Genomic DNA, 10,492 nt, shown 5'->3' with positions numbered 1-10,492 from the left:
TCTTGCATTTGTTGCTTTCCACAATAGACTTCAAACCTGTAATATACACAATAGTTCAAAAGGTTTTAGCACGCCGAAGACACGATAAGGTAACTTTGAAACCAAAAAAAAAGAGCGTGCCCGAACGCACGCTCTTTTCCTTACCTGATGCAGTATGCAGACTTGGAGCAGCACAGCATAAAAAGCTTTGTGCCCCAGCGATGGGGCTTGTCCTTCATGAAGATTCTCATCTTGTTGAACGGAGACGTGCACGGAAGCATCGCTTCGTCAAACGCCATTATTGGAGGTGGGATGAAACTGGCCTGAAATGTTTCTTGCAGCACGTCAATCACCGGGCGGAGTTTCCAAGCTCGATCGGTATGCGCTCTTGCGTCAGCATTGCTGCTAGAGTGGAGATTCCGCGAGATATGATAGAAGCGATCTCTAGTCATAAATGCGTTAACAGCCACGAGGAATAGCACCTTCATCTGTAGTCTTCCAATGGTTATCAAACCTCTCTTTGTTGGGAGCTATCGTTCTTGCAATAAGTAATCCAAGAAAAATAGCAATTTCTCGTCCTGAAATGTCCTTCGTGTTCAGCAGCTTAGTCTTTATGATATCCGGAGGTGAGACATGAAAATCAGGCCTTTTCAGCTTCCTATCTAGCTGCTTGGCGTGTAGACTCTCCACTCGCGCGTCTAGGTTCTCCATAAAGTAGTCGTTACTAGCACCCGCAATTCTTTCTAGTAAGTACGGCGGGACGAACTGAAAAAATGCACCAATTGGGGTCTCGGCAGCGCTCAACGCTGCAGCAGTTGGTCCATGTTCACCGCGAAATAGATCCGGATAGTCAATATTTGCCCAATCATCGCGACGCATGTCGTAGGGTTCATCCATGTATGGGTAAGGCGTCTGATTGTGTACTGGAGACCACCCGTTCTCCTTCATGTCGGCTAAAACATCAGCCTTGAGGTTGCCACGTGCAATCTCGTGAACACCACCTACTGCTTCAAGTAGAGACGCATCAAATGGAAGCTCAGGTGGGACGACATCTTCATCTTCAATGCTGGGATCAGGCTCAGCGAGCTCCAGCTCCTCATCATCGTCGTACACAGAGAATCCTCCCCCCTCCTCGTCCGAATCAAGACTTGCAAAGACATACTTGTCATCGCCGGGCGTTACAATGTTAGGATCGTCTGTTAAAAATATACATGATAGTTGTTATTATCATGTATGTGTATCATGTATACATAGGAAATTGTATATCGTGTACATACAGGTTTGAACCTACCAGATAAAGACGAACAGAAAAACGCAGCGTTCGATGCCGCGTCCCACGCGATCGCCGTCTGCGAGCTGTTGCACATTTGTGGGGCTTTGTGGAGAGTCGTTAGAGTCATCTGACTCATCAGAAGACCCAAACAGTTCATACAGATTGCGCCTTAAAGTGGTTGGCACAGCTGGAAAAATACAACGTTGAAAAGAGTTAGCTACAACACCTTCAAATTGTATGGATGGCACAGTAAACGTACCGGGTGTGTCTGGACTTGACGAAAATAAAGCATCGATATCGTAGTCAGCTTCGTGCGGCGAAGTAGTAATTAGAGGTGCACTGGAGTGAGATTGCATTGGAGAGCTGGGGTGCGTCTGTTGTCGTACTGGGGTGGTTGAGAGTGGCTCTTCACGCACTGTACTAACTGCATAATACACGATAGTGTTAGACAGGTACGGTGTAATGTACAGGCGTTGTAATATATACCTGTTGGAGGTGTAGTAGCGTCATCAGGTGGAGTGGCTTCATCGTCTTGCCTCGAGGATGCGTGTGTGGCGTCGTCGGTCTGTCGTTCATCTTCCTTTTGCCTCGCAAGCTCATCTATACACGCGTCAACGGTTAGGCTCAGGTTTTCAATACATCATTAGAATAAACAACTTACCGAGGTCTAGTCGATCCAAATACGACATCAGCTCCTTCTCCCCTACAAAGAAGTCTATTCCGCGCACGTCTGTCTTGCTTTTACCGGGCTTCAGATAGGTGTGGTCATTTGAGAGGCCTGTAGGAGGCTTGGAAGACCAGCCTTCCTGCCGTAGTTCCTTCCACCGGGCCCGAAACCCCGACATCTGACTGGGAGCGGGAGTTTTCTGAAATGAGCGCCAAAATGAGTGGCGTTGAAAATCCCTGCAGTTTCTTATATTGATTTGGCGTGAACCACATATCGCTGAGTTGCCTCTAAACTTTTATTTTATGAAAAATTGTGCAATGCACCGCCTGCGCACACCGCACCAGGAAGGATGGGGATCAGGCTTCACATACCTATCCCTCTTTGGCTTAGCGTTTGTATGACCGTATACAAAACAAGGTGAAAAACAAGCAGATCATTCATGCACCATTTATCGTGTATTATACAGGATAAGCCCTCCCTACGAAACGTGTATAATACAGGCCGTCGCTTTGGGGGGGTTAAATATAGTCCGGACTCTAATAGGGCGCGTCCGTTAGATTTTGAGAGTAGGCAAAAATAGTGCTCGGCCGATAAAAATTTCTATTGGCCGAGCACTATTTTATGTGTTGTTTTGTTGCTGCTCCGCCAAATTTATTAATTCTAGCTGGTCATAGATTTCTACCGAATATTCTGACCACTTCTAAAATTTTCGAGACCCTTTTTTATCGGCTACGTTGAAGTTGAAGTCCGCTAACTCCGACTGCGTTACCACGTCATTTCTGAATTTGCCATCTACTGCTTACAGCGTGCAAACAAGCAACCAAACGTCAAAACCAAGGCTAACCAAGCCACCGTATACCGCTCAACTACACTACCAACCCGAACTATACCAACTCTCCAGCCATGTTCAGCACGTGGGATCTCGTCCGACCGCGCTTCTGGTACCCCATGTCGTCTCTGGAGCAGTCCATGATGGACCTCGAGCACATGAGCAACCTCATGAGCCGCTCGCGCTTCCCCTTCGACATGGGCAACGAGATGCTGGCGGCGCCCAGCAATGTTGACGACGACGAATTATTCCGGGATCTGCCTGTGCTCTTGCGCGAGCAGCGACCACGACGTGGAGCTGCATGGACCCCGACAACGAGGGTCAGCACGAAGCCATCTGCTCGAAGTGCACGCCCGACGAGTTCGAGACGATGTGGCAGCAAACGCCGTTCGGGGAGGCGCAGAAGAAGACGATCAAGGATCAACAGCGCCAGCAACAGCTGCAACCAGGACAACAGACCAAGACGCTGCAGCAGCAGCCTTCTCAGTCGGAGGCGGAAAAGGAGGAAACGCCGATGGAGTAATAAATGGTAAAGTTGTGTTATAATCATATTTTCCTAGGAGTCTCTAGCGTCACATCCTGTGCTTTTGAACTGATCTTGTCGCTTTGGTCGTCTAAATATCGCGAGAATAAACGCAATGATAACAAATACCTTTTACATAGTAGAACGGTTTCTTCACTTTCATCAGAGGGGATGAATTCTAGAATACAGCACGCCAACTCATAGCTATAACAACCTTGAAGGAGAGGTAAGAGATGGATAGGAACGAGACAGATAAACCGTATGGAGCGAGCTCACGAATTTGCTGCGAGTGGAGAGTTATCGTTATATGTTTGTAAGAAAAAAAACCCAGAAAAATAGGGGTAGTAAGTACATCTTGATCCGAGCGAACAAAACCAGTGATCTGCATTTGATTACGATTCATTTATTGGTTTTGAGGCAGGCATCCAAATGGTTGGTACCCCTGAAGTTTTTTAACTTGCAATGAAGTTGATACATACGAAACTGCATCTACTTGAATCATGCATCGAGCCAGAGACAAACCAAGTTCGTAGCTTGTTTTCATCTGTACCTGTTCGGGTTTGCTTCTGGTCGAGTAAATGCTCCCGCACTTACAAGAATCACAAATAAGGTAGTCTGCGATAAGAGCATCCTAGAAGTGTTTACTCATCGTACATGTAGGAGTGTTTGCAAAATCAACGATATTCAAGCAACGATGAAGTGGTGGAGAGCTATCAGCGGTGGAGAAGGAGATATGTTTTCTTGCTTGTATGTAGTAGAGAAGCACTTGTAGAATCTGGCATCGATTCTGCCTGCGGTTATCATAGGGGTCGCTGGTCAATTCGGTAAAGTAGCAGCTCGATTCTTAAGCGGTACTAAGTAGGTTCTTTAGAATGCTCTTATGGCGCTACCTACGTTAGAGACTCTTATACTAGTAGTAAACGCGGGAAACCAGAAGTGAAATATACCTTTACTGGGATAGTGCTACGAGTTCGGTTTTTCTCTGGCTCGATGCATGACACGTGAAGTAGATGCAGCTTCGCGTGTATTTTCACTTTTAGCATGTTACAGATTTGGTAACCTGCATCAAGGACAAGAAATAAGCTTAACGTAGCAGCTCCACTCAAATTTCAGCCTGCCACCATGCCATGTAACTGGAACTTCGCAGATTTCCCGTCGCATCGCGTCTTTCATTTTCTCATACAGCATAAAAATCGGTGTGTAGGACAATCGCACTGTGAGACAGACAATCCTTCGTGTGCTACAACGTGAAGAATATGTCGTGTGCAAGTCCTCGAAAAGATGGTCACATGGGCCCATGCCGAGTAACATGGATTTGTGATCCGACTTAGCGGTATTAAAAAGCTTACTGCGCAATTTCAATAAAGTTACTGCGTTACCGTTCCGGTCTCGCGTGTTGGTGTGAAGGCTGATGAAGTACAATCGTCGCGAGTTTTTTTGGGTGGTACCGTTGAGCAGGGACCCAACAAAGATGATGTCTCAAAACTCACTGCCCTCTTCTGAAATCGTCATTTTCGAGTTTGAGAGCAACTACACACACTGAGCAAGTAGGCAACCAAAGCAACAATCTTCTCCGGAAAGAGAACATGAGCCAAATCCCAGAGCGCGAACAGGCAGCGAGGCAGCACCACGAGACCAAGGGGCAGCCCATAGAAATGAATTTTGAATTTCATGAGCCTAGTCCAACCTCGACCCCGAGTGACCATGACAACGACCCGAACAAGCAAACTGGTAACTTTAATCTCAACGAAAAGGCGACGTCGTATCAGGATCAAAACCAGCAGTCTTCCAGTCCCAATGACCCAGAAGGCCAACAGAACAATCGTGCCTTCTCTACCTACACATTCAGTAAATCGTCCATCCTGGACGACGAAGGTCGACAGGTGGCGAGCATGCAGGGCCGCTACGAGGACTCGTTGGGTCGTATGAAAGCTGTTCAGGAGCGCCAGATCGATGGTACGAAGTTGCGCACGACGTGGAGCAGCATGTGCGAAGGTCAGCCAGAGACCACTTGCTCGAGTGGATCACCGGAAGAGTTTGAGGCCCAGTGGCAGCACACGCCCTTTGGTGAGGCGCAGAAGGCCATTCAGGAGCACCAACATCAGCAGCAATTGGAGCGCAGTGGGTAGCAATCAGGGGCAAGCGACCATGTCCAACTCGAAGTGAGCTATGGGCGGGGGTCGATGAGCGATATTGCCTAATGAAACATTAGGCTCATAAGAAAACAAAAATTATAAATGTGTGCCATTCAACAATATGTCTTGAAGTGCGCATATGCCAACACAATTGGTGTATCCATCCACGTAACGTTAGAAAAAAACTTACAAGAAAATATTTTTCAAAAGTATTGTACCGGTATTAGACACGTTTTAGATTTTATCACATTCTGCAAATCGATGCGAGACGGTGACGCTGAGCAGCCCGTGGTGGCGTCCTTCTCGCTGCCAGCGTCGCCAGTACGCAGCCCCACAGGATCCGACAATGCGTCATTATGGGTAGAAGACACTAGTAAAAAACACCCCGCTCCAGGAGATGCTCCAGACTTTCCCTTAGTGCTCTGGGAGAACAGCAGCACAACTGACCAACACTCCGACTTACCACGTACTTCGTCCGCCCTCGTGCCGTTCCAGAAGCTCCAACTAGACACGAACTTGAACCAGACGACGCTACCGTACCCACGCTCCAGCACGAGCTCTGTGAGCTCTCCACGCTCCTCGAATGGGTCAGAAAGCCCCGGACACAGGAAACCACAGACCCCCACGCAGCAATTAGCCTCAGGCTTCCTGGGCATGGACACGGAGTCCACCTCCCAAATGTCGCAGGACTTTATGAACGCTCTGCGACTCGGAGACCTAACGCAGCAGGAAGAGCCGCAGCTGTCGGTCCGTCTACGAGGCAGTCGAGTGGAGCTGGCGTCGGCCTCGGAGGAGCAAGAGGTGGACTTTCTAGGGCCTGCAGAGAACATCAAGAGGCTGTTCAAGCTGCCATACTCGCAGTCCAGAGTGTCGCTCGCCGTCCATAGAGTCGGCAGCACGCTAGTCGTGGACGGCGAGCTGGACGAGAACGATTTACCCGATGGGTTCGAAGATCTGCCACAAGATACACTGCAGTTGGCACAGCAGTCAGAGGAGACGACGCAGAGGTTGCTGTATGAGAAGTTTATATACGAGAGCACCGTGAACCAACTGCCACCGTCCGAGACGGAGAGAACAGTCACGGAAGAAGGGCAGCAGGGACCAAGTGGCAAGAGTAAGGCGAAAAAACACAAAAAGTCCAAGAAATCGAAGAAAACCAAGCGGAAAAACGACAAAGTGGAGTTGCTGTCGGCCGCGGAGCCACACGAAGGAGACAAAGTGGCCGCCACAGTGCAATCGCCGTCGATTTTTGGGTTTTCAGCAGGTGATGAACCTCCAACCGACTGTCCACCACCAAGCAGCCAGAATGCGTCGCCGCCCTCGTTTATCCCGACCGAGACGAACTGGTTCACGTCCGCTCCACCCTCTCCAGCGTTTGGAGGCGACTCGCAGACGTTCCAGCGGATCTTGAAGTGGAAATTCAACGACCTCAAGATGGTGAGAGCTCGTAGGATTCCCGTGTTTTCTAATGCTCATACTAACCTCCGTCAGTTTTTAGATTCTCGGCAGTCAAGTGCTTTTGTTCAGCAACCAGGAACACCCTGCAGTCTCCTTGAAGCTCCACGATATGGACGAGGAGCTGTCGCTCTGCACTGTGCTGGACTACTATCTGGACAATGTCATCGCAAATATCCCAGAGCTGGCGATCTGCATGCATTCCAAGGGCCTCGTCCGTGGCTACAAGCTCGTGGAGACGCGGCAGATCCCGTACATGTCTGGGACTGGTCGTGCGCTCTTTGACGTGCAAGACGTGAGTATGAATGCGTCGATGCTGCTCAAGTTCCTCCAGGAAAACTGCTCCAGACCCAACGGCACATACTGGCTGCATCGAAAAGAAGGCGAGAGCTCCTTGCGGCTCTACGACGTGGACGTCTTGTCGCAAGGTAGTCAACTCAAGTGGAAGTACATGATGGCCATGCTCTGCTATCGGTTTGCCGCTAGAGCTTCGAGACTCGCCAACTCGTTGGCAGCAGGAACGCCACAACTGCAGCAGCAACTTCAGCAACGACAGCGAGAATTACTACGCACGTGTATGAGTTTACTGGGCGAGATCGCGCAACGAGGAGGCGCTGCGCACAGCTCCATCTGCTCGTCTGTGAGCGAGCAACTTGCGGACACGTATCTTCGCGAGTGCAGCCACTTCCACTCGACCGAGTCGACGTCCGAAGACAGAGACGCGGCTATTGGATCGCTCGAGAAGGCAAAGCAGTACTTGCTCTCAAGCATCAAGCTGTTTGAAGAGTGTATCCCGAAAGACACCGGCCCCGCGCTGACGCATAGTGACGATGGACTTGATCTCGACTTTGAGGCAGATGAGGGGGAGATGGGCAGCTTTATGGACGAAGAACTGAACCGGCTACAGCTCAAATTCAGCTCTGCGTGTCTTGAACTGGCGCAGCTGTACGCTGACAATCGCAAGTGGACGGATGCAGTGCGATGTGCTGTTGAAGCCAGCCAGTTTCTAACGCTGAGCTGTATCCCGGAGGGTGTACAGGCCGTCGAGTTGTCTTCACGAGATCAGGACGATGTAGTTGACGCTCTGCTGGAGAAATTGGATTTTGATGGAGTTGGACGAGGAGGATTCTCTCAGGACAAGATCTCGATATGTGTCTCTGGCGCAGAATTGCGGTGCTCGTTGCTGGGGCTGATTGGAGACATGGCTGCTCAGAGACCTGAAGGTGTTTATGGCCGTCTAACAGTTCTCTACGAAATTATATCGGGGGTGAAGCGGGAGGAACTCTCAAGTTTGTGTGGTAACGCGAGTGACTTCTTGAAGACTTGTAAGGAAGACACAGAGAGCAAGACGAGTATGGGTGAGGGTCTGATGCTGTTGTCCTTCCTCGCCTACTTGCGTGCGCTATCGCCACCTGTGCACTCGGAGCTTTATTTGTACGTATCTGCTCGCTCTCTTTAGGTGTTGCAGCAACTAACGACGTGTATGTTGGATGCTACGTAGCATGATGATGAAGAAATTGGGCAACGCAAGCAACGAACTGGGCAAATATTTCCTGGCTGCGAAGCAAGATTACAAGGAAGCTTTCAGGTGGTTTGAGCGCGGCTGCAAGATCTTTAGCGACATCGAAGGTATGTTGACGATTGCACGCTCCTCGTCACGTTTCTCTTTCTGATATAACAGTTTTTTTCTTTATCAGATGGAGTGAACGTGGCTTTGCTGCGCGCCAACCTCGCCCATCTCCACAAGATTTTCGCTCAAGATAAACCTGCGGACTCGAGAGCGGAACACTACCGAACGGCGATTCAACTTTGCTCGGATGCTCTGCAGCTGCTCAAGCAAAGCAAAGCAGACGTGGATCTACACAAGAAGGTGAAGGGAGAGCTGGCTCTCACGTATCTGGTGTGGGCAGTGGACGTGGCGAACAACACCACTGCAAGCTCTCCCAAGGCTCGCGAACAGGAAGCCCTCAAGGTGTTCAACAAGGCACTGTCCTTCTACTCGGAACTTGGCGACCAGAAGCAAGTCGCGTCCACTCATTACCAGATTGCCTCCTTCTATAGCCGCATGATCTCGAGCACGCTACGTGCTGAAAGGGAGAGCGCAGCTCCCGACAAGTCTGACGGACCTTCGTCAGCCTTGTCTAGTCGCATGGAGATCGCCAGACGACACTATGAGAAGGCCTTACATTACTTCGGCGCAGTCGAAGTGGGCAAAACCTTCGTGCTGATTTATCAAGAGCTGGCGGATCTGCACATCCTTGGCGGACATGTGGAAGGCATTGAACACGCCTTGTTGATCCTGTTAAATACGTACGAGGCCTTCAGTCACGCAGCATCTACGGGCTCGAAGCTTGACGAGAAGGACATGACTTCTCTAGCTTGTGACATTGTGACGAAAGTTAAGGCTGTTTTGCACCAGCTCATTCGACTGAGTTCGGGTGGACGCACTAGCGGTAACACTGCCACCACGAAGAACAAAAAGCTCGACATGTTCAAGAAAATGTACAAAGAGGTGATCTACAATGATGGATACAGCGCAGGAAGCATTGTGCTGATTTTGGGAACCCTGCGCGGGATGTACGTAGTATAGAGGATACATGATTTACAGCCCGTCAACAGAAGGGGATTGGTCTACAGTTTGCAATCGTCGAAAGCGTTCATGCTACGGTAGTAAAATACTTATAACCACACTTACGACGATGCTCTTTAAAATCGCACAGCCGGATTCGTAGTACAAGTTAAAGGAAAGGCTTGGTTAATTTATGTTGTTGTTGTTGAAGCCGGTATGGCTGCCGCACGTTGATTGGGTAGAGATAAGCAACTTCCGACATTTGTATCGGCTTCGTCGTACTTTAGGTATGCAACTGGTCGGATTTTTTTTCTTCAAAAACCTGTAGCTCGACACCTACCACTACAAGACTTTGCCTACTATGACAAGAGCTGATCTTACTACAAAAGGAAAGGTCAAATACATACTACGACGGGGCCGGAACTACTTCAACAAGACCATTATCTACGACAGCAACACGGTTCCCGATTTTTTTTAGATCCGTAAAGAAAGGTCGAAGGGTTTTCTCCATCACTTCAGTAAATTTAGATTTGACCGAGACGCGCGTCTCACTTATTAACTTAATACGTCATGTCACGGCCACCAGCCTCATTACAAGACTGCTTCACACGTAAGGAAACCAGAGACAAACAAGACATTCGCTGCTCATTTCAAACGATTCGCAAAATTCTAAATTCAATGAGTTCTCAGATTCCACTAGCACACGATATTCTTAGTTGCCATCTCTGAAGCGGCGTAGATGGAGCGTGTGTCATCATCTTCGTCGGTCTCTCATCAGACCGCAGAGAAGATACGCGCTGTTGTCGCTATAATAGTTATTTCAGAGATTACAAGCGCAGCGATAGAGCTGAGCCTGACTATTATTAATAGTGGCAGCTCCTAGTTGATAGCGATAGCGTACGGCAATCGCCTTTGGCCGTCAATTTATGAGAGATCTGATAATAAATACAGTCAGAAGTGGACTGCACCGATATCCCGAGAAATGCTCACTGTGACCCATCTTCATCTTGCACGCACGAATTGGTTAATTGTCGAGTGCAAATTGTGGATATCTGCTGTTTC

General features: G+C 49.1%; 3 protein-coding genes across 3 annotated transcripts; all 3 read left to right on the top strand.

Annotated features, from left to right (window-relative positions):
• Positions 1-2,709: 2,709 nt before the first annotated feature.
• PITG_10353 (uncharacterized protein) lies at positions 2,710-3,397 on the top strand (the record flags this gene model as incomplete). The annotated part of the gene is made up of 1 exon (XM_002902117.1): positions 2,710-3,397. One exon carries the CDS (start codon positions 2,823-2,825, stop codon positions 3,279-3,281), a length of 459 nt encoding a protein of 152 aa, XP_002902163.1.
• A 1,396-nt stretch (positions 3,398-4,793) lies between these two features.
• Positions 4,794-5,524, top strand: PITG_10352 (sporangia induced hypothetical protein; the record flags this gene model as incomplete). Its single annotated transcript, XM_002902116.1, has 1 exon — positions 4,794-5,524. One exon carries the CDS (start codon positions 4,858-4,860, stop codon positions 5,398-5,400), a length of 543 nt encoding a protein of 180 aa, XP_002902162.1.
• Positions 5,525-6,084: 560 nt separating this feature from the next.
• PITG_10351 (uncharacterized protein) lies at positions 6,085-9,598 on the top strand (the record flags this gene model as incomplete). The annotated part of the gene is made up of 6 exons (XM_002902115.1): positions 6,085-6,843; positions 6,905-8,128; positions 8,225-8,295; positions 8,363-8,490; positions 8,559-8,770; positions 8,822-9,598. 6 exons carry the CDS (start codon positions 6,085-6,087, stop codon positions 9,449-9,451), a joined length of 3,024 nt encoding a protein of 1,007 aa, XP_002902161.1.
• Positions 9,599-10,492: the final 894 nt, after the last annotated feature.

This window comes from Phytophthora infestans, genomic scaffold, assembly GCF_000142945.1.
Source record: "Phytophthora infestans T30-4 supercont1.18 genomic scaffold, whole genome shotgun sequence".
Taxonomy (NCBI): domain Eukaryota; phylum Oomycota; class Peronosporomycetes; order Peronosporales; family Peronosporaceae; genus Phytophthora; species Phytophthora infestans.
The sequence above is the reverse complement of the archived record's forward strand: the minus strand, read 5'-3'. Positions and strand labels throughout refer to the sequence as shown.